Source organism: Lytechinus variegatus, chromosome 17, assembly GCF_018143015.1.
Source record: "Lytechinus variegatus isolate NC3 chromosome 17, Lvar_3.0, whole genome shotgun sequence".
Taxonomy (NCBI): domain Eukaryota; kingdom Metazoa; phylum Echinodermata; class Echinoidea; order Temnopleuroida; family Toxopneustidae; genus Lytechinus; species Lytechinus variegatus.
In genome coordinates, this window is record NC_054756.1 from 375,115 (window position 1) to 400,479 (window position 25,365).

The 25,365-nt window shown below is 35.5% G+C and overlaps 1 protein-coding gene across 2 annotated transcripts in view; it reads right to left on the reverse strand.

Annotated features, from left to right (window-relative positions):
• The window catches only part of LOC121430663 (protein FAM135A-like), a 37,546-nt gene extending 14,180 nt beyond the window's left edge, over nucleotides 1-23,366 (reverse strand). The window contains exons 1-7 of one of the 2 annotated variants that reach the window (XM_041627994.1): nucleotides 23,279-23,366; nucleotides 19,137-19,291; nucleotides 14,686-14,765; nucleotides 12,652-12,794; nucleotides 9,575-9,645; nucleotides 8,199-8,372; nucleotides 48-180 (exon numbers count right to left, since the gene is read on the reverse strand). In XM_041627994.1, the coding sequence (XP_041483928.1) occupies nucleotides 48-180; nucleotides 8,199-8,372; nucleotides 9,575-9,645; nucleotides 12,652-12,794; nucleotides 14,686-14,765; nucleotides 19,137-19,213 (678 nt within the window). In that variant the 5' untranslated portion in view covers nucleotides 19,214-19,291; nucleotides 23,279-23,366. Of the gene's footprint in view, nucleotides 1-47; nucleotides 181-8,198; nucleotides 8,373-9,574; nucleotides 9,646-12,651; nucleotides 12,795-14,685; nucleotides 14,766-19,136; nucleotides 19,292-23,232 lie in introns of both variants that reach the window. The other variant, XM_041627995.1, reaches the window with a different exon arrangement.
• Nucleotides 23,367-25,365: the final 1,999 nt, after the last annotated feature.

Here is a 25,365-nt window from a genome sequence, read left to right on the forward strand (position 1 = left end):
ACTGGGCCCAAAATTCAAGAAATACAATGAAATAGACTTTGACTTACATTAGCGCTAACAGGAGGCCTTGTCTGATTTCCAAAGAGAACGCATTCCAAGGTTGGTATAGGAATCTGTTTAGCAGGGGAATTCCCTCCCGATATCTTGTTCAGCCATCCAGTCTTAGGAGCTCGAGGGACACTATCAAAATCAAACAAAAAGTAGAAAATTCCATAACATAACTTCTGCATTATAAACTTGCCAAAAATCTGCGCAATGTCTTAACAGCAGGAATCCTGCTATAAGAATGCTACATGTATTCGTCTCTCATTGCAGCTTTCCTGCTTTCTCTATTGTTTTATCTATAGTAATTGTGATGACTTGAAATAACAAGTGGAATGCCTTTGGCCGTCTCACCTGCATCACGCGATTCAACATAGCAGCAGTGCTGACTTTGAAAACTACTATAACTCACACAAGATGTTCAGTGATACTTGATTACTCTTATTTCCACGTTTTATGAATTAGACCAATACAATACACTTACAGAGATAGGATGGTAATTCAACATATACCCCCAATGCGGCCAAAGTTCATTGATCTCACATGACCTTTGACCTTGATCATGTGACCTGAAACTTGCACAGGATATTCAGTGATACTTGATTACTCTTATGTCCAAGTTTCAAAAGTCAGATCAATAAACTTGCAAAGTTATGATGGTAATTCAACAGATACCCCCATTATGGCCAAAGTTCATTGACCTTTGACCCTGGTCATGTGACCTAAAATGCGCACAGGATGTTCAGTGATACTTGATTACTCTTATGTCCAAGTTTTATGAACTAGACCAACATACTTTCAAAGTTATGATGGTAATTCAACAAATACCCCCAATTCGGCCAAAGTTCATTGACCCTAAATGACCTTTGACCTTGATCATGTGACCTGAAACTTGTACAGGATGTTCAGTGATACTTGATTACTATTATGTCCAAGTTTTATGAATCAGATCCAAAAACTTTTAAAGTTTTGATTGTAATTCAACAGATACCCCCAAATCGGCCAAAGTTCATTGACCCTAAATGACCTTTGACCTTGGTCATGTGACGTAAAAATCATGCAGGATGTTTGGTGATACTTGATTAACCTTATGTCCAAGTTTAATGAACTAGGTCCACATATTTTCTAAGTTATGATGACATTTCAAAATCTTAACCTCAGGTTAAGATTTTGATGTTGATTCCCCCAACATGGTAGATATTTATTAAGATATTTATTCGTCTTTCTGTCTGCACATACATTTATCTTACAAGTGTGATTTCACATTCTACAAATGAAGATCAATTAACCATAAATCATTGTTACAGTAGAGAAAAAAAAAGAAACACAGCAAATAACTAATTACGTATTGAGAGAAAGACAAGGAGAACCCCTGAAAAAGCAAGGCTTGTAAGGCTAGGGTCTCCTTTGTTTCAAGTACATGACTAAATAGTATTCAGTGTGTACATGTAATATCCTTAGAAATACAAGAGAAACAAAACAACTAAAAAAAAGGCAACAACAATAAAACACACACAAAAAAGATAAACTAAAACTAATCAATGACAAAAACACATTAAAAAATAGAATACATTGCTTGAATGTACAATTATGAAGTCTAATAAACTAACAGCAATATGATATAATTAAGGTATATATGATGGAACAAGGAATAAGTATTGATAACATGGCATGAAAAAAGAGGAAGATCGTATGTAAAATAGTAAAGTAAAAAACAAAACATGACAAAGGTAAAAGATACACAAGAAAAAAAAAAAACATGGGCTGACCCTCTGCAGAAGAATCCAGTTAGACAAGATACAAAATAAATAAATATTGATATATCATAACATTCTCCAGTCTTATATACAGTTTTTTATAGGCTCCAAAATTAAAAATAACATAGTATATAAAAGCATATCTTAACCTAAAGCAACTCACAAATAACAATTAAGAAGATAACCTTTAAGTACACGCTGAAAAGTATAAATGCTTACATATTTTTTAATATTTGAATTGAGAGAGTTCCAGAACCTGGGTCCTGTATTTACAACTGTCCTAAAAGCAAAACTTGTATGTAACTTTGGTAAGTGGAATGCAGAAGCATTTCGTGTATAATACTTATGTATGTCACTATTTTTCATGAACATTGCGACCAGAGCTGGTGGCATGATGCCTGCATTGTATGCATACATTAGAGTACCAAGTTGAAAATCATAGATATCTTGTAATTTAAGAATTCTATGCTCATAAAAAAGTGGGGTAGTATGCGAGCGATAGTTAACATTACAAACAATTCTTAAAGCTCTTTTCTGAATCAAGTACACCCTTTCTAGATTAGTTTTAAGAGAATTACCCCATGCAAGAACACCGTAATTGAGATAAGGGAGAATTAGTGTTGAATACATCATACAAAGAATATCAGTAGAGAAAAAGGATTTCAATTTGTATATTACACCACAATTTTTTGATAATGTCTTACATAGATGATTTATATGGGTTTTCCAAATCAGCTTTTCATCTATATGCAACCCCAGAAATTTGGTCGTCTTTACTCTATCTATTAACACATCATTAAATATAACATCACCTGGAACTTCTCTAATCCTGTTGCTAAAAAGCATGTAATTTGTTTTCTGCAAATTTAGAGATAATTTATTTGCTTGAATCCACAAAGTGACTTTCCTCAGTTCACTATTAACTGTTTTTAAAAGGGTCTCAGGATTTCTGTGGGAATAATACAAACTTGAATCATCTGCAAATAAAATGAATGATAAAATATCAGAGGAATAGTGAAAATCATTAATATACACAATAAATAATAACGGACCAAGGAGGGATCCCTGGGGAACACCACAAGTGACATTCTGTAAACCTGACTCAGCATCCTTTATCGAGACAAATTGTTTCCTGTCAGCTAAGTAACTCTTTTACCAGTCCAATGCTGTACCCCTGATACCATAATGTGATAACTTGCCAATCAAAATATCATGATCTACTGTGTCAAAAGCTTTCGAATAATCAAGAAATATACCAATTGTATGCATCTTTTTGTCTATGGATTGTGATACTTTATCAATAAAATGTAGCAAGGCATGGGTGGTGGTATGTTTCTCACGAAAGCCAAACTGAAATTTAGAAAATATATTACTCTTGTTGAAAAATTTCAGAGTTCTAACATAGATCACTTTCTCAAGAATCTTTGAGAATGCAGTCAATAGAGAAATAGGTCTGTAATTATTCAGATATTGAGGGTCCCCTTTCTTAAAAATAGGTACGACCTTCGCAATTTCATGTCAGTAGGAACTTCCCCACATGACATTGATAGATAATAGACATTAAGTAGGGGTTGAATAATTCCTAAGATAATTTCTTTAATTAAGTTGTTAGTAACCCCATCATAACCGGGACTTTTCCCGTTTTTAAGAGATTTCACAATGGTAAGCAGTTCTTCCCGAACTACTGGTAAGAAAAATAAACTTTTACTATTTCGCTCTTTCATAAAATCTCTGTAAGTCTGCTGAGAAAGTGGCACTGCCCGTGAAAGTTTTGGACCAATGCTGCAAAAGTAATCATTAAAGTTGTCTGCTATAATATTCCTTTCTTCCACCACATGACCGTTAATTTCAATACTCTTTACATGTGATATCTTTTCCTTTGACTTGAATACTTTCTTAATCACTTTCCAAGTTCCCTTGATATTGTTTCTTGTTGCTTGAAATTGAGTGCAATAATATGATTTCTTTGCAGTACGAAGAACTGAAGTAAGAGTATTTTTATAATTTACATAACGTTTACGTGAAGATTCAGTACCACGCACTTTATACGAATAATACAGCTTGTTTTTCTTGTTAATGGATCTCAACAAAGAAGCACTAACCCATGGCATAATAGGAACAGTTTTACGATTTCTTCTACTTTGCTTTACGACTGGTACATTTTTATTATACAGAGACATGAATTTTTGTAAGAACCTTTTAAACGATATGTTCACATCATTTTCTTTAAGAACTTCACTCCAGTCAGTTTCCATTAATGCTGCTCTCAGCTTTGCGATATTAGCGGAAGTGTTTTTCCGAATTGATTTGGATTCTTGTCTACAGCCTCTATCCAAGTTTAGACGAGCGAAGATTGGGAAATGATCTGAAATATCTGATACAATGATCCCTGAGGATGGAAAAGGTTGTCTATTACAGAAAATGTTATCTATGAGCGTAGATGAAGCTTCAGTTACCCTTGTTGGTTTAATAATTAATGGCATTAAGGAAAAAGACAGCATCATATTAAGAAATGCATCATAATGATAATTTTCATCACACTGAAGGAGGTTTATATTATAGTCACCCATTATGAAAATTGTTTTGTTTACGAAAAGTGGGTTTGAAAGAATACTATGCATTTCGTTCACAAAACTCTCTAAGTTACTCTGAGGAGGTCTATACACAACTCCAAATAAAACATTTCTTTTTCCTGGAATGAAGCACTCTGCAAATATTGATTCCATATGCTCAGCCATCATATTTAGCTCATCCCTTAATTGAAAGTCCACCGAATCTGGAATATATAAAGCGACTCCACCTCCTTTTTTAGCATATCTATGATTAGACACAAGATTATGACCAGGAATACGATAAAGATTTGAGTCATTCTCACTCGAGAACCACGTCTCAGTGACTCCAATCACTGTTTTACTATCTTCAAATTTGTCAATTAGTGTACTAAATGCATCAAAGTTCCTAGGCATACTTCTCATATTTAAATGCAAGACAGTAGCAATTTCAAGATTGTCTTGAAAACTATTAATAAACTGATTTTCTGACTAGTATTGACAGTTAATTGCAGAAGCATGTCCTAAATCATCAGTATCACTAAGCTCTAGTATTCTTGAATTATTTTCTAAGGAGCTACAAATGGCTTCTTCTATACTAATCATTTGGATGTTGAGTATACAATTTCAAGTGAAATCTAACTGTTTGCGCCATAAAGAACATGTCAGCATGAAAAGGAAGATTGTCAAGATGCACACATAATATATAAGAGAAAAACATACAATAATGTATATAAAATAAAATGAACATATTATATGAATTACAAAAGCAAATGAAAAAAAAACAAAAAAGATGATTAGAGATTGTAATAGAAATAACAATGAAAGAAAAAAAAACACAAAGGAAATTACAAAGAAAAGTTGAATGGAAAAAGAAAAGTAATTTTGGGTTATCATGGGATTTGGCTTGCAAGGAAATAACCTTTTTTCAAAGTGGGCATATAGGTCAGCATGATATCCTACAATAGGCATTAATTATAATTCAAAGCTTCAAAATGTCATCATCACATGTGATGAGTTTTTTCGTAAGTCCGCCTCCCGTGTTCTTAATTCCAGCGAAAATTTTTCCATCGTTGCTCCAAGACCGCTCAACTTTCGGTGAGTGACGAACATTGAAAAGTAGCTTCTGTCTTGTGGGAGTCAGATCGTCGTTAACAAAGATTTTTGAACCCTTCAACTTTGATCTGGCTCCCATAATACGAGCTCGGGTGCGGAGGCTGGAAAACTCCACTAGCAGTTGACGAGGAGAACTTCTCCTTGCTCCTTTGTCTACTGGAGGACCCAGTCGATGACATCGGACAAAGTCGGATGAACTCAAGTTGACCCCCATCCTCCTGCCAATGTCAAGGACAGCCTCCACTGGATCCTCTTCTTTCACCTCGGGAACTCCTTGGATCCTGATGTTGCGTGACCTGGATTTTTGCTCCAGGTCATCAATTCTTTGCTCCAAGACTGCCATCTTTTCCACTGATTTCTTTTCTGCCTCCTTATGTAGTTGAATCTCTGACTCCTGGGCCTTTATCCTCCCCTCAAGATCCATGATCCGGCCCTCCTGCATCTCTAGCCGGGTGATGATTGCAGACATTGCCTCTGTCACAGCATCTTTTACAAACTTTTTTAGTTGACTACTTTTCTCGAGCTTGTCGATGACAAGCTGGGCAATGTCGTCAGATTCCCTTTTTGTTGGCATATTAAAAAATATGGGTTTAAAATGAGAAATGGGTGGGAATAATCCAAAAAAAAAGCAAATTGTTGAAAAATAATGTGAGTGAAGTCTGCAGCGGAGGAAAAGACCCAAGTGAGAGGACAGGTTTATGTGAACAGCAAGAGCATTGATAGAGTAGTACTCTGTTTTGAAGCGAAGACTATGTTTACAGGAATGGAATGTTAACTAATAACTTCTCAAGGACATTTCTCCACATTGATCCACTTTCACTTTCACTAACATTTTTAGCTCCAAGTATCACAAAAAGTCCAAGGTGTGGGACTGTAGTAAGAAGTTCCTTGCAAGACCCATGAGGAATCCAACCAAAAAACACATAAAGTTTCTACATTCTGATAGTAGCGTATATCAACACAGATGTCACAAAGATGGCATCTATTAGCTGCACAACATATGAAGTGTGAAGTATGAAGACTTAGACTAGAAAAGAAGATTTTTTGTAGACACTTTACAAGCACATGGCAGAGTTGACACACCAACAAAAAAGCAAAAGTTCATTGACCCTAAATGACCTTTGACCTTGGTCATGTGACATGAAACTCTAATAGGATCTTCAGTAATACTTGATTAACCTTATGGCCAAGTTTCATGAACTAGGCCCATATACTTTCTAAGTTATGATGTCATTTCAAAAACTTAACCTTAGGTTAAGATTTGATGTTGACGCCGTCGCCGTTGGAAAAGCGGCGCCTATAGTCTCACTCTGCTATGTAGGTGAGACAAAAAGCAGCTTACTGGATTCCTGTGGGGGGAAGACTTGGCTCTAACTTTTGATAACGTGCATTAATTGATATCCAATTTATTGTTTGTATGTTAAAGATTGTCACATATGAAATAATTATGAGTCTCTGTTAATTTCATGGAAAATAGTTGATGATTTGCATACTTTCGTTTCCACTAGTAAATTTGCGTATGTACTATTTACATTGAGTAGCAATCACACTGATTAACCTTAATTTAAATAATTGAAATGTAGGGGGGTGTTTTTCCTGTATTGTAATGCTGATTGAAATCTAGATGAATTAACGTTACTTCCCTACATGGTACCTATGTACCATCATCTTTTTTCCATGTATTCACTTCTGATTATTTTGCATGTTCTGTTTGTTTTTCCTTATGTAATTTACTTGTTTGTTATATTGTAAACATTTGTTTACAGGGCCCCCTGGAAAACAGTACATGACTACTGATGGGGCTACCCTGTATAAATAAAACGAAAAAAATAAATAAATGTATAATTCGTAGTCATTATTTCATACTTAAAGGTCAATTCCACCTCAGCAGAATGTTGATATGAAAAATAAAGAAAAATTAAACTAGGCATAACGCTGTAAATTTAATCAAAATCAGATGTAAAATAAGGAATCAGTCTAATCATTTGCATTAAAGCCAATTAAGCCAAAGAAGCCAAACTTTAAAATGTCATAACTTTCTTATTTTACATCCGATTTTGATGAAATTTCAGTGTTGGGCTTGTCAAATTTTTCTCTTTATTCAAATAAACTTTTCTTTGGGGTGGACTTGTCCTTTAAGAAGCTACATGTATGTAACTTCATATCCCTTGGAAACATGTTTTATTCAGCTTTTAGCTATAACAAATGTTTCTTCCAATTAGCATTTCTTAATGAAATAACATCGAATTGAAGAATACTACAATAAGTCCTCAGTAAGCGCATACAGAGGATAATGTGATACGCACTGTAAGAACATTATGTCATTATATCATATCAATAAATTGCGAGGGTAACTTGATTCTTGTTATTTTCTATTTCTGTGCCTATAGTATACTAAATTGTCACATTTGCTCAGGTTGTATCATAATAGTCAAATGCAGAGTATACTAGATTTGTATTTACCTTTAACATGTTTGATTATAATAAATATCATTTGAAAAAAAATTTGATAATACTTTAGCATATCATATTCAGATTGATCGAGAGTTTTATTTTTGTGAAACTCAAAAAAAATAATTGGAGACTAAGCATGTAGGTCTATATGTATGCAATTTGGGGTAATTTCAAAATACACATTTAAGCCTAATCAGCCAGTCTCTAACATGTTTCTTTTAAGAACACTATATTTCTTGATGAATTTACAAACAGAGCTACGACTTATGATGATATTAACCTGAATGTAGCTTGATGCAAGCTGGTAATGGTGCCATGTATCGTCATGGAAATGGCAGACAGGTGGAAGTAATCAAAGAGAACTGGTATATGACTGTGAAGACCAGTAGACAACCCTAGATGAAGGAGGATGGTACGACTGCTAACCAGCTCAAGAGCAGCGGGTGTGACAGGTCTGGATGGGAGAAGATATTGTTATAAATCAAAGAAGAGAAAATCTTATTAAAGTTTGTTATTCTTGTGTTTAACACACAAAGAACAACAGGATCCATTTGAAAATCTTTCAGGTAGTGATCTCAGGCCAAAAAAATGCAAACAAATATTCAACTAGGAGTGTCGCTTTGATATAAAAAAAACACCTTGTACAGGCAGTTCTATGACATTTACTCCAGCAACAATTTCTCCAACGAAATGTCTGGACGTTAAGCCAAACAAAACCCAACCTCAAACACTAAATTCAACCCTAATCCTTACCTTTACATTATTCTGAATAAATAACTCTATTACAATACTACATGTAACTCTAACCCTATGCCCACTGAGATATTATTAAGACCCAAGCAATTGTCTCAGGACCCTAAGTCGTGCCACCTGTACAGACAAACATGATTTGGAGGTTAATGGATTGCCAGCTAGTCTTGATTGATTGCCTCATCACTAATTGTTATAACATGGGGCCATGAAACATTTTTTCCTTGCTTTGATTACATTTTTACAGGTAAGGCAACACAGTCAAAAAATCAACTCTTCATAGATCAAAGAGAAAAGCAGAGAGATTGGGAGAGAAAGAGAGAGAGAAAAGGGAGTGAGACTTGGGAGAGCAAGAGAGGGAAAGAGGAAGGCAAACATAGAAACAGGTAGAGAGGCCCGTGTTCTCAAAAGAGGTTTAAATTGCACCATGATACAGGTAGCACATCAATGATGTGGAGCTTATACGGCATCTCGAAAAGAAATTCAACACAATTTACAATTTCAGCCCAGTTGACAATGGAGTTATATTGGTGACATAAATTGAGAAAACAGAATTGAAATTGATGAAGATATAACAGAAAAGAATTGTTCAGTGATATTTGAATAAATTTCATTTAAATTAGCATAAGTAATTTTCTAGTAAAAAATTCTAAAGTCAGTGTAAAACTTTGGTGAACCTCAAACAGCTCTCACATGGAACAAAAAAAAATCAAAAACATACTTTAAGCAAACGGTGCCTAATTGAAGCGTGATAAACCATGGTTTTGTACCATAATTGATACCTCTTTTGAGAATAAAGGCCAAAGACTTGGAAGAGTAAGAAATAGAAAGAGGGATGGACAGACTAATAGAGATAGAGACAGGGGCACAGAGTTGGGAGAGAATGAGAAAAAAAGAGAGACTTACGGTTGTTCACTGGTTCCATAATGAAGCTCTATACCCAACTGGATGTTAGCATTGTTGATACATTCCTCAATCTAAATGAAAATGAAAAAAAAGATATTGTGGTCAAATTAAATCAAAATGAATAGAGATAGATAAAGAAATATATGAAATAAATATTGAAAATGGAATACAGGGTGAATTAAGAATGCAGAGATATGTCTAAGAAAATATAAGGGGAAATTAAAACAAAAGATACAAGTAATATTGCAAATTATAGTTGAAAAGACTATTCATGAGAAGGAAGAACAGATACTAAAGGAAAATCTATTTTTAAGTACATTCAATTTATACATGCATTTTGCAAAGTATTACTGAGCAGTTTGACATACATACACGTATTGGAGGAGAAAATTTAGCATTATGTGATATTTTGAACTAAATCTATATGTATAATACATATACATGTACATGAATAAGAAATTTGTAAGGAATAAACTACATGTAGTATTTTCACAAAACAACATTTCTTGGCCGTACACTCAAACCAATACAGTATTCCAATACAGTATTTCTTTTGATTTCAATCTCTTTCTTCATGTAGCTTTACGAGTTAACTATCTCCAATCCTGATTTTTAATGATACATGTACTTCATACAATAATAAACTATATTGCATGTTTATACACATAATCTATTATCTTATTATCTACTAAAAATCTTCTCAATTCATTATGAACCTACATACATGTATGTACTTATCTTCTTTTTAATGTTCTATCAGTTATTATTATTATAGACCCATACTGGGGATACTCGGGGAGGGAGAACCTTGGGTCACCAGCTTTTCCAAACCCAGGCAGCTAAGTTACATGTACTCACTTTGGTTTGTTTTATATTCATACATGTATATAAATCATATATTGTAATTGCCAAATTGATAATAAATAAATAAAATATAAATAAACATATGCACTACCTAGGCAATATGAGGGAGCTGAGAAGATGAATAAACACACTCACTGTACTGTATTTTCTCCAGCAATAAACAAAAAAGGTATACAGTGTATGCAATACAAACTATGCAGGACCTCCCGTTTTTAACACAGTGCAATACCATATCAATTACTTCATGAACTGAATATTTTCACTATAATTTCATATTCTGGATTCTCCTATTAAACGCACCATTAGTTTTATATTACTACTATTTTTATGCTGCGTGTATTGTAAAATTGTTTTACCTACTGTACATGTTATACATTTCAGCTTTTTAGCTGCATTATGTTTATGATTGTTTTACTTCAAATAGATAAACCATGAAATGAATAGTGACCAGGCTAGTATAGTGATTCAGACACGGTCGATCAATACAAGATACAATGTATATAAGCTTATGAAAATATATCAATATCACCAGGTCAAATACCTAGCACTTTTACGTTCACACTTGTCCAGTGCATACATTCTATATGCAGTCTACACCAGCTTTATAATTATGAACAGTGAATTCTCTTGGAAATCACAAACATTGTGTTCAGACAATGTCAATGAACAATGTATATTAAGCTCATGTACAATTGTCAATCAGCTATTACATGTACATTTTGTATGTAAACATGTATGGCTGTGACGAAAATTATGAGACTGAAGACTCGTCATTTTTTTACTGACATGTGTACATACATATATACATGTACATGTATGTGTACATACTTTGCTTTCATTCACAAAAATATTAATATCATGAACAAAGCAAGATGCATTATGTGTCAAAAAGGAGAGCTCTACAAATGTATTCCACTTTTTCAGTGAAACAATATACTTAGTATGAAAGCAACAACATGAATGTGGTGATCCTGTTCCTCAGTGAATGTACACTGTAGTGATATAAACAGGGATCCCACTACACAATGTATTTTAAAGTAACAATATGAATACAGCTATCCCATTCCTCAGTGAAAACAAAGTGTATGAACACTGATATCCCATTCCTCAGTAAAAACAATACAGTGTATGAACACTGCTATCCCATTCTTCAGTAAAAACAATAAAGTGTATGAACACTGCTATCCCATTCCTCAGTAAAAACAATACAGTGTATGAACACTGCTATCCCATTCTTCAGTAAAAACAATAAAGTGTATGAACACTGCTATCCCATTCCTCAGTAAAAACAATACAGTGTATGAACACTACTATCCCATTCTTCAGTGAAAGTAATAAAATGAACGTGGATCCTACTGTACTACACAGTGAAAGCAACAATTTGAACACAGCTACATGTATCCCACTCCTAAGTGAAAATATAAACATGGTTATCCCACTTCTCAGTGTATCAAGCTGCCATGTGAACATGGCTATCCCATTCCTCCATGAAAGCAATAATGAATAATAAAGTACATAGAGGGCATGAGTCATATCCTTGATATTATAGAATCAATATCCACCGACAGAAGTGTGATTTGAACTCTATCTAATAAAATTGTATCTCATGTACATCTTGTACTTCTACGTGTCAGTGTTGGGATTTCTGTTTTATGTACCTCCACACTAAACTTCAATTTAAACTTGATTTTGTCATATTTCTTGGCATTGTTATTTATGAGGGCACAAACTGGAGAAAACAAATCTAAAATTAGTACTTTCAAATCATGTGTACATGTAGTATAATTGACATGCCATGTAAATGTACATGTACATGAAATATGAATACCAAGAATACAGATGAGCTTTTCTGCAATTAAAATGTAAACTAAATTGTTTGTAACTTAAAGTTTTTCACTGCCTAAATGTGTTGTTTAACAATAAATAAATAAATGGAATAAATAAACAATGGATGGGCAATTGTGATATAAATCTGTAATAAGTAGAGAATCTGTTCAATATCAGCCCATTTGACATTATTAATGTTAGATCTAAAATGTTTTTCTTCACAATCAAATTATGGGGAATACAGGTAGGGTAAAATAAGAATAAGAAACATATAAAAAATACAAACAAAACATACAGCTTCTCATAATCTTAGCAGATTGACCATGACCTAAAACGTATACTTGAAAAATTGAAAGCAATCAGCCAATCATTCTAAAACTGTATACCTTAGTACTGTCTACAAGTAGATAGACTTTGAAGAGAATGCAGTCATCAAGTTGAACCTCCTCTTTCTTGTAGAGAATCTGAAATGTCTTTGAAATCGCTAAATTATCTTGAGTGATGCAAGGTGGGGCAACCAGCTCAAATGCTATAAGTACAGAGAAAAGAAACATGAAATGAATGATTTACAAAGGCAGAATAATAATTCAAAATTTTCAAAATACTATTAAACTCATTTTTAAATGTATATCTTTTTAAATGCCTGGGTAAACCATGTAGAAGTCTTATTGCAAAGCATACAAATATATGATTCTGGAAAACTGTTGAGCCCTCCACTAATAAAAGACAAACACATGTAGGAGGTCATAAACATCCTTTGCCTTAATATAGAATATATTCATTTCATAAGTAGATTGCATATCAATGAAAGCAAAAAATAGGTTAAAGATGAAGTGTAGCACTTGGCAAATATATTTTCAAAAAAATAAAAAATCTTTCAAAATGCTCATCTTTCTCCTATTACCATGTATGCCTGGCACAAACAGTGGTAATCTAGAATTGATTTATAAACACTTTCATCTCATCCAACTATTTATATCGCAGACAAATCCTCAAAATAGAACAGCCTAGAAACCATACATTATTAAACCTTGGTATGCTCATTCACACTGCATTATTGCATGTACGTTACGTGTACACCCTGTGCATGTCAAGTGCATGACATTAGTTGGCTGTGGGCTACAATATCTTGTGCTTCGTACTACAGTTCTTTCAGTTTAATTGAATAATTTCATACATTGTACAGTTCTCTTTAGGACCACACCCTTCACGACATACTCCACTTAAACGTCCAGTACCCCAATAGAATTATGAATTGCAAATTTGGCATTTTGTTATTGAATTAGCAGTGTAAACTAGGTACATGTACCCATTGATGCACTTAATCTTCAATTTACTAATAAACAGCATTCACTTCATGGACACTTGATGTACATGTATTACATGGTCTGAATGAAGCACCAAGGAGACATCAATTAACACATTGGACTTCATATCTACATGTAGCACTGTACATCACACATGCAAATCATATCCACCCTCCCAGTAATTCTCAAGACAGTTTATTTATGTGTAATAATGTTCATTGCCCTTGGTGTTATAGCTCTGCAACAAAATCTCAACAATTTGTGTTCAAAGTCAATGGGATAAACTCTAGAATAAGTTTTCTTGACAGTTTTCCGTGTTAAAAAATGCTTCTTCACTGTTCTGAACAATCCAGTTCTCTGCCCTTCGGTTGAAAACACATTCACCGTAGGTAATGTCAAAGATGGTGAAAATCTGTTTAAAAAACCCATTAGTTCCATTAAACGATAAAGCACTTCATGTACATTGATGCAAATAAAGCTTGGCATCACATATTTAACATTTCGAACAGGGCTGATAGTGATTTTCCTGATGCATTTTTTGTTTCAGAGGATATTGCTCTGATTTTCATGATTGATATTACTGTATATATTTTTTTCCAACTTTAATATCTGCCTATAAAAAAAATATATATATATTTCCGTGAAATTCTGTGACTTGATTCAGAGAAATTCATATACAAAAACAAATAATATAAAAATATACGTGTGCAGTACATACACACAGAAGAGGGGCAATCATCAGTATCACCATACTTTCCCTCTTACAACACAAATTGCCAATATAGAGACAAAGTCTTATTGTTTGTGGCAACCATTTTCTTCAAATTCGCCCAAAATTTTCGATAAAAATTGCCAAAAATTTTGTTTTGCAGCAGCCCAACACATGCACATGTGCAAGGTGTAATGCTAATAACTTTGTGTGTAACCTATGAATTGTGTGATGAGCATAAAAAATGACCCAAATAATAACAGCCTCAATTAATACTTCAATAATGACAACAAGACCCTGAAAGAAAACACATGTATTATTATACTGTAGAAGCTGTTATTTTTGCAAGGGTTCTATTTTCACTGTAATCAATCAATGATTGAGGCTTGAAACTATTTACTTACCTGATTGTCTTGGAAGGAATACTTCATATTTCAGAGGAGACTTTGGAGGAACTTTGATATAGGTGTGAAGATTGTAGAAACTGTGGAAATATTAAAACAATATTAAGGTTCAGAAAAGAGTTTTTTGATGACTTTACGAGAAAAAAAAATAAGTATGTGATGTCCATGAATTGGTACCAATTAATCTTGAAACAAGGCCACTACTTCTTTTTACAGGCGCAAATATTCACTACTGAATGGTATGCACCATATAACTAAAACAACAACAGAATGGGGGGGATTGCAGAATACAGTTTTATGCATTGTACTTTTTCAGTCATTCAGATTGTACCATGAGCAATGTTTGTATTTCTTGGTTATAAATTTTCTGAACACTCAAAAAAAAACAGCAAAAGCCATAATAATGTCCTTCAAATGTTATTCCCCACAAGTCATTAAAGTACAACAATACTCTACAACTCAAAGAGATACACGTATACTGTATTCTTTAATATGGAAGAATAATGATATGTAAAGATGTTTTTCATCAATAGTATGTACATGTACATTGTACACAAACACCTTGTTTCTGAAACACCCCCCCCCCCTTCCCATGAATGTGTAATACATTCATTGTAATTCATCTTTTATACCAATACTCTACTACAAATCAACCTCTAAACTGGCCGAGATACACATACATGAAGATGTATGTCAGGGAACAGAATGAGTCACTCCTTCATCACCCATTTCTTGAATTCTGTTTTATATTAAAGGCAAATTGAGTTCCTAGGGGATGTTTAGAATCACTCACTTCAAATCATGGCAATGACACATTATATAGTACATGTACATGTACATGTACAGTGACTTACAGTATTCATTTCGATTGGCATACTTCTATGTAGGAGGGATTCAATGAAAGGATGATGACTGAACTAAACATAAATTGAATAATTATTTTTGTCAGTCTGTGAATGTTAGCCCGATTAAGAGCACTCCCAAATGAGATGCATGTACATGTAGTTAGCTTGTTTGTTAACTACTGTAGTACATTTCTGTACATACATACATAGTGCACATGTATTTATGGGTTACAAATTTCCTGAACACTCCCCCAAAAGCAACAGCCAAGAAAATAAAATTTCCTTTGTTTTTAAAATGGATTTCCCATGTCAAAATGTTTTTAATCTACAAGGTGTGTATGAACCGTTGCAATTTGAAAGCTAGGTGACACAACATTTGCTCAGACTGTGACAATTCACAATTTCTTCAAGCTTTATTTCATAGAGTTGTAGGGTTAAGGTTAGGGTGACAAGATTTCAGGAAGAGTCGTGTAATATTAAATCCAGGATTGAAGTTGCTTATAATATATGATTACTATGTGGAAATATTAGCAGAGCGATCATAGCCTGAACAAATGTCCTGGAAACGAGAGCTATTGTTATTAACAAGAACGACACATACATGTACATATAGAAAGGTACCAGTATGTACTTCATAGAGTATACAAATTACAATGTAGAGACATAAAGACTGAGTGGCGCTCTAATAAACCATGGAATATACAATGTACATGTATGCAGATTTTTTTGTACATCTTTGCATCTAACTTTTAATAGCATAATGAGAAAGGCTCCACTCAATAAATTTGTGCTTTTGGCAATAGGCAATAAATTCACACTTGAATTATCATTACGTTGTACATAAAGATGTAGTACAGTCATGGACTTTTTTATCTACACCAAATCTTTTTACTTAAGAAGAGATTAAACCCCCTCGTGTAATTTAAACTTCTTTCTTGAATTTGGGTCATGGTGTGGTGTACAGTACATGTATGTTCCACAAGCATGTGCACTTTTTTATAAGGTGTTCCACAAGTGCATACACATCTCACTTGCATAGTAAAAAACTTAATAGTTGTACATGTAGACCAAGCATACAAACTGGGCCTGCTGCATAACAGCTAAATGTACTTTTATACTAACTTTACCATCCAATGGTAACTTCAATTAAATCCTTGACTCTGATTGGCTGATTAGCACTGTTACCATGACAGTAACAATTGGATGGCAAAGTTACTATAATAAAAACTTCAATGCAACAGGAACAAGGAGAAGAAATTATTTACATCATCAAGTGGACATTAACTACATGTAGAAGAGGTGGAGACAAAAATAGAAATCAAGCTAGTGGTGGAGAGCTCAGGGCTGGGTAGATTAGAGGCCGTTCTCATTATGCTTTATAAAACTAGATCACTTTGCTAGCGTTCCCATTGGGTCACATGAAAGTGATTTTCAAAATCACTTCACATGAAGCGATCTTGTTGCTATGGAAACGCTCTCAGTGGGGTGACACGTTTCGCGCAGAATTCAAAACCGCAGCGTAGGCATTCTACATCTGTCATGTGGAGAAGCGCTCAAAATGTGCGTACATTGTAGATTGCTTCCCGAAGAACGGTTGTGTCCTAACTTACGCTTAAACCAGTTTAACAAGGCAAAGTGATCTTGAAAACTACATCGCGAGATGGTTTTTCTTACTGGTTTGGAAGATCGCTTCCAAGACCGCTTCCATCGTTCTCACTGCGCGTTATTAGTTTCCACGAAACTAGTTTTAGGAACGTTGTGAGAACGGTGTCAAAGAATATAGTGTTGATTTTAAGATCCATATGAGATGAATCATGTAAAGTGAGAGGTGGGGTATAAAGGATGATTGCTGCAAGTTTGACGTGAATCTGACTCCCCTATTCAACTAGGAATTTTGCTATATTAAACAGACTAGTATAATGTTCATGTACATGTACATGTATGTACAAATAGGCAAAAACTCCTACATGTAGTATATGGCATGATAGAGGCTAGGGGAAGCTCTTCCTCCCCACCTCACCCCCCCCCCCCCCCCCCCCGAGAAAAAAAAAGAAACTGTTAAATATAATGTATCTATTTTTTTTGTCCAGTCACCAAGTACAGTATGCATTTTTGTAAACAATACTATTTCTGGACCAAGAAAGTAAATAGGCCTAGAATTTTACTTCTAAAGCAGTACAGTACATGTACATGACAATATTAAACTTTTTTTATTCACTATTTAGGTGGAAATGGGACAAGTACATGTACATAGATGTATTACCAGTATGTAAAAAATCAAGTATGATTTTCTTTTTATCATTTACAACCTTATTCACTCAAATTTTTCCAATTTCAGTTTTAAATTCTATTTCTACCCTCTTGTCTTGGTTTAGTCTGCATACATATGCAAACTTGCTGTACTCCGCCATCTCCCTCTTTCTCTCAATTTCATTCATTTTTCCTGAATTTACATACAGCCCGGTGAAAAAATGGTAGTATGAGATATAAATATTGAAAAACCTAGATATTTTATTGTTTAGTTCCGTTAGATCTCCTTCAGTGGTTTCAGAGTACAACACATACAATGGTAATATGAAAATTTGCAAGAATGAAATATAAAACTTTTATAAAACTGAAAAGTATGAATAGAAATGACTTGCAGAATTTCTTCAGGTATGAAAATAAATGACATATTTTACAAACATTCCTTTTTAAAACATTTTTACAGTTATGCACATTACAGAAAACCAGTTTTTCTCTTGTAAAGGTTCCTTGTTTCCGCTGTGTTCCTTGTTTCTTAATATTTCATCATTTATTTTATTTTAGATCAATTCTGATATACTGCCAAACCCTGAACCTGAACTAAACTTTGAGGAAAAAATGCTGAAACCTTCTGAACTGAACAGAACCCTTGATACCTTTAATACTTGCAGTATACACATGTACATGTAGGCCGCCACCACCCCCTGTCTCCCTCCCCCTCCCTTACTTGAACAGAACAATGTACTTCTAGGCCTTGTCTTACAAAGACTTTCGATCCAACCAATCAATCACAACTATGGAGCGCCAGCAACATCAACTTCTAAAATACATGTTTGTCAAGATACATGCTACATGTATCATAATCCTTTGTTGTTCTAGAAAATCAAACATGACTCTCTTTGTTTACAATGGATGAATAAATTTCCTGCAGAAGAAAATATGACATTGGTGGTTTTCCATACAGTTGAGATTGATCAGATCAACGGTAACTCTTTGTAAGACGGGGCCATGGACACAAAGGCCTGCATTCTGAAGTCAGGTTTAAGTTAGACCATGGTCTAACTCTGCTAAAATTATGGGAAGCCAAAAGTGTCAAGATTTTTTATTAAGTTTTATGTTTCTTACGTTTACTGTGCTCTTTCCTGATTCATCGATGGTGAAGACAATCTCTATTTATACTTCCTATACAATAATGAATGATTTGAGAGCCAAGCGAGCTGGATTATTATTTCTCTTCTGTCAGTGATTTAGGTAATAGTTGGCTATCCATACTTAAACAAAAACATTGAACCTGAGTTTAAATCAAACCCGACTTCAGAATAAGGGCAATAGGTTGCATTCACATACAGATTGAACACTCACCCTCTCTGAAACAGATCAATATTATGAAAGCATTCCAACTCCACCATAAATTCAATAGTTGCTTGTAAGTCCAACATGATGGCTATCGGCGCATACAACAGCCTAGCTGATGACCTTCAAACGATGGTTATATCCTTGGAAGCAAAACGTCATTCCTGTTCATCAAACCAAAACAAAAATATGAGTTGCCCACTTGATTTCAAATAGAAAGATCATGTATATGTAAATTGGTGTGGCAAAATTGATCATAATTATAGAAACAAGATTATTTGATCTTTGAGAAAATGCTGTTTATACATGTATAGGACCATGTGCACAATTAGGGTGTACAACTTTATACATGTAGTTGCCATAACTTTCTGAAAATTGCATCAATTTTTTTAAGTTCGTATTAAACACCTATATGGCAATATGCACATATTTCTATTATTTCAAATATTGAAGTAACAGGCTATACTCCAGCTTTACTAGAAAGGGAAACTATGAAAAAAAGAGAATTACGAGCCAGATATAATTTTCATAATGTAGATAATCTGAATTGTATTCAGATTTTTTTAAGAAACTTTATTGATTGATATCCTTTATAGTGTATGAAATAATAAAGAATCCTCTATCTAGAAGGAGGCTGATCAACCCAGAAAGAATTTTTGGAAGTTGACAAATTTCCCAAGGGCTAAATTAGGATTGAGGATTTGGACCCAATATGTGGTTAGGCAAGGCCCAGGGCAACCATTATTGAAAAATGCTAAGTTTTGGTGGCCCGAATCGGGCAACCAATAATTTTCAAAGTAGCGCAATTTTTTTTTCTCCCGATTTTGCACTCATTTATCAACTTTCTACACTTCAAATTGCAAGCCAGTTCGTCATGCGCCATTTTCTTTGATCTACACACATACACACAATATTTGCCTAGTCATGACAGTACGTACCGCTATAACATGCATACAGTAGCTATATCCAGCGCAGCCGGCCGGCACAGCATGAGCTTAATTTAAAGCCATTGGAGCTCTAGCACTAGCAGCCAACAGACTCAAGAAGTTGTGATATGAGATGTTGCTGTAAAAGGAAACTAACCCACGAATTAGAGCCGCGAGAGCAGAATCGTTACACCTCGGCAAATTCTCATAAGACGATGTCATAAACTGCGGAGCAGAACGAAAATGGTATCTAGCTCGGAACGGGTTTTAATTTGGCATCTGCCCTTGCCACCAGCTGTAGCTGATGGTGATCGAAGAAAGGTGGTAAGCTGATTGTATTTGATATAAATGTATCTTTATTATTTCTTCCTTTTCCCCATCAAAAAGCAAATTTTAGGACTTAGGGATCGAGGACGAGGACTCGAGAAGGGTGCAAAAAGCCAAAAATGCACCATTTTTTAGCAGATAACTGTACGTATTAAGGCAAATGGCGGATGTTTGATCCACCATTACGAGCCCATGGCAATGGTGGTCTTCTGTCTGTGTAGGACAAAAAAAAATCAAAAACTTTTGAAAAACTCCTCCGAAACAGCGGATTTATCAGTTTACCCCCCCCCCTTCCGGGGCGCAGAATAAGGCCCACATCATTCATAGTATGGCATGTTTCCCCAAAAAAGTCTGCGCAGTCCCCCTAGCGTTAGTCTGCGCACACGCGTATCTGCGCACAAACTTTACACATGCAATAAATACACAGGTATTCATAAAAAAAAATCTGACTCAAAATGGTGGGAAAATAATGAATTTAGGGCATTTCATGTGAAGGCCTCAAAATGCAGCCTTTCTCATCAAAATCCCTTAATCGTGTGCGAAGTGAATGAGTGCGCAGACATGGGGTAGTCTACCGTATGGCGGTACCACTTTTTTTTCAATCTGAAAATGGCTGCCCGGGGTTTTTTTCAAGAAAATCCTATATTTTCTTTCATTTTTTAATGAGAAATTTGGTACGCTTACTCTTAATAATATAAGGAACATTATTAACTGTTTCAAAACTAAAGATTTTGTGAATAAAAAGAAATTCATGTTAACTTAATCTTAACTCTAATTGTTAGGTGCGCAGACTTGGTGCCTACCAAGTAGGCCTACATCTAGACAGCTGGCAGCCGTCTCTTTCGAGGAGTTTTTTACATTTTTTTTAAAATTTCTCCTCGTACACAGACGGCTCGCTATTGTGCAGCCACCATTAAGGGACTTGCAATGCAAAATCCCCCTGTCGGGGCTCTTCAATATTTGTCTTTAATGAATAAAAATTTTGAAAATAAATGTGACCAAAATGCAAATTAACATTCCCTCTTGGCATTAAGAGCCAAAAAACGGAGAAAAAACAATTAAAAGGAACAAAAACAGTTACTTACCTCGGCTGTCGCGCAAATTCACTTCCCCGTTTTTCCCGATCATTGAGTCCCCTGTACAGATCGCGCTAGAACTTTGGTCTCTGTATTTGGTGAGTGAAGCCAACGGAGTTCAGCTGAACAACCAACATAACAGAGACCGTAGACCAAAAGCTTTGGTCTCTGTTATGTTGGTTTTTCAGCTGAACTCAGCAAGGTACGATAATATGCCATTGGCCGACTGTACCAGACTGGAAGAAGAAGAACTCCGTTGGCTTCACTCAACAAATACAGTCTTACAGAGACCGAAGTTCTAGCGCGATCTGTACAGGGGACTCAATGTCCATATGTAGGCCTGTGTACTTAAAGACCCTGACCGGTGTAAAAACAATCATATATTAAAAGAAAGGCAATGATTCATACAATACAAATATACATGTACCAAAGATAATCTATACATCTCCTTCCATTTTTAAGAAATATTAGATAAAAATCCAAGAAACTGCTCCTCCAAAGTACGCTTCGATTGAGCACCCCACGTCGCCTGGAAAGGATGACGTCATGTTGTGTCTGGATGGTTGCGATTCCATAGGTTTGTGTACAAAAGCATTGGGTATTTTCTTCCATTTCTATATTATGAATCCAATTTTTTTTCCGTTTTCAGATGAAAATGGCACTCACAATTATTCACTGTTGAAATTGATGGAAACCTACAACTATTCACTGCCTTTTTTGTGACTTCTTTGTTTGGCTCTTATTGGGCCTAAATTGCTATGTCAGGAAAAGTTGTGATACATAATCTGAATGCAGACAGATTTGAAATCTACGCCAAATAAGCAGGAAATAAAATATGGCAAAAACTAGTTCAAAATTGTAGATTTCATAATTTAAGCATGTAGGAAAAAATATATGTGATATCACTCTGTGATGAAAGTGAAGAAAATGAAATGCATAATCTGGAAAGCAAAAAAATAACCCAGTTTTTCTGTGTACAAACCTATGGAATCGCGACGCTTCTTACACAACGTGACGTCACGGTCTCGAGGCATTTGAAAAGCACAATAAAGCCTATTTTCTAAGCCGGGTTCGAAGCCCGATAATTGGAATATTTTTAAGCAAAATACTCAGCTGGGAAGGGTGAAAATGAATAAAGCTCACAATGCTGTATTTAGTAGCTTATAAGCATGATAAGCTTTCGATTGGTATATAATTTGTCAATTTCATTTTTGGGTCCGGTCTGGGTCTTTAAGATCGGATAAAACGGGGAAGTAATTTGCGCGACAGCCGAGGTAAGCTAAGTCACTGTTTTTGTTCCTTTTACTTGATTTTTCTCCTTTATTTTGGCAATTAATGCCAAGAGGGAATATTAATTTGCATTTTGGTCGCGTTTATTTTCAAAATTTTATTTATTAAAGACAAAAAATGAAGAGCCCCGACGGGGGGATTTTGCAGTGCAAGTCCCCTAATTGTGGCTGCACGATAGCGAGCCGTCTGTGTACGAGGAGAATAAAAAAAATGTTAAAAAACTCCTCGAAACAGACGGCTGCCAGCTGTCTCTACACTACAGTCAGAGACCGACGCTTTTTAGTTTTGGTCTAGCCTACATCATACAATTCGCTGCGGCGGCTGCGCCGCGCGGAAATCGGCCCGGCCAGCGCGGGGCAGCCTCTGCGAGTCCGACTGTCTGCCTTTGTTGACTCTCGCTCACACTCGGGCAAAAAAGACGCGCACGGTTCCTTTTAATTTCCATTAAAACAAATCTAATTTATACTCAAATTATTTGAAACTTACCACATAATCGCCTCGTGATATTTAAAAACGTATAACTTCTAATTACCTGCATCAGAAAGAGTGATCATGGCATTTCCGAAGACGAAGTAGGCTAAGGAGAAGTGGATAAGACTCATTTACAAGTAATAGCCTACACCGTCAAAATTAAATGAATTGAAAAGCTGCCATCTACGACGTCACGGCAATTTTCCGTTAATTTGTTTTATATAACAGTACCGGTACTCGGTATATATATGGTGCACATGATCAGCCATCATCATTATCAACTGTGTGAAGTTTTTAAGACAAAAAATGAAATCTGCGGAATCTCCCTCACGGCCAACCAATATTTATTATCACCTTCCAGGGGCCGCGGAAAGCCCCACCCCCCCCCACTTTTCCCACTGACCATATATGTAAAAATTATCTTATGATTGTGATATTTTTGCATGGTTGCAAGGGGGTTGAGCCCCCCCCCCCCCACTTTGATAACCGTTCCGCGGCCCCTGCCCTTTCCCCTTCTCCATTATCATCATCATTATTATCATCATCGTCATGATCATCGATCATCATCATCATCACCCCCGGGTCATCACCATCATGATGCCCATTATCATCATCATCACCACCATATACTCATATCATCATCATGAAAATTCCATGAATAACGGACAATTTTCTTGGCAGAACACAATAATCATAGGCGGCTGAATCGGGGGGATTGGGGGACAGATCTCCCCCCCCCCCATAAATTTGAGGTGGGGGATGGTCCCCTCAAAAATTGTAGTTGATAACCTTTTTTTTTGCTTGCTTGTCAATTTGGTTTCCTACGTCCCCCCCCCCCTAAATTCATATGGAACCCCCCCCCCTTCCTAAAATTTATGTTGATGACTTTTTTTTTGCTTGTCAAATTTTTTACCTGTGTCCGTCACAAAATTTCAGGTGGGCCCCTCCTAATTTTGTTGGCTTCCGCCGCCAATGACGATAATGATCGCTATCTGCAAGTTTCAAAATGTTTTTGTTTCTCATGAGGTTTCTTTGGGGGTTAACATACTTTTGAAATAAAGTTGGGTAGGGCATTATGTTCAGTTTTCGTCTCAAGGCAACGATTCTTCCCTCTCCCATTGAGTCATTTTTGTCAAAAAAATATGAACAAAATGCCAGTCTCCTATCCTCCAAGCAGTGGTGTATTTAGTAAAAAAAAAAGGGGGGAGAAGAAGAAATGGTGCCGGGGAAAGTGATGATTATGCGCCCTCCTGAAAGTGTCGCCCGGGGGGACACGTGCCTCCTAACCCCCCCCCCCCCCCCTCCCCCGGATACGCCATTGTCTCCAAGTCGACATTTAATGTAAGGCATTCTTATATATATCATGTTATATTTATTGTCTTTTTGTATCTCACTTAATTTGCGCATCAACTTTTTTTTAGTTTATAACCTTTTTATTAGGAAATTCATATGCCTATACTACAAGCATATCAACACCGTCCAGCTATTTTTTTTTAAATCTGTGATCGCGTGTAAAACATGTTTAATCACAATTTTTTGTGAACTAACTTGAAAAAGGAATCGAGTTCGTGAAATGTGATATTATAACGTCACTCTATCTTCCTTTATTTCATTATTTTTAGAAATTAACAGACGCTGTTAGGTTTTCAGGGTCTTATAGTTTGTGGGGAAAAAACACCCCAAGAAGACTTTTACTTCTTTTACACTTATACGGTCAATCATTTTCAGGATCTCTTATTCCCTTTCGCTTTTTTTTATTTCTTCTTAGTTTTTTTTTCCTTGATTTCTTTCAAGATCACTGTATGTAGGCCTGTTATTAGAAGCCTGTAGGTATGGATATGACGCCTTTTAGACCCGGACATCTTTTTTATTTCCCTTTTCTTCATTGGATATTTTTATAAACATGGAGAGGGGTAAATAGCCTCCATATCTTTTTGCCCCCTCTTCATTTTATTTCCTCTTTCCCTTTTTTTTTGGGGGGGGGCGTAGACTTGGGGCAGAACTTCGGGCAAGTATCCCCTTGACCCCCCTTCCATGGATCCGTGCCTACACCAAGTGGAGAAGCTAGCATAATAGGCGATGGCCACCCCTTGCTATAGACCGCACTCAATATCTCCAGAGCGAAGTCCAAATTCCTCGTTCCTTTGA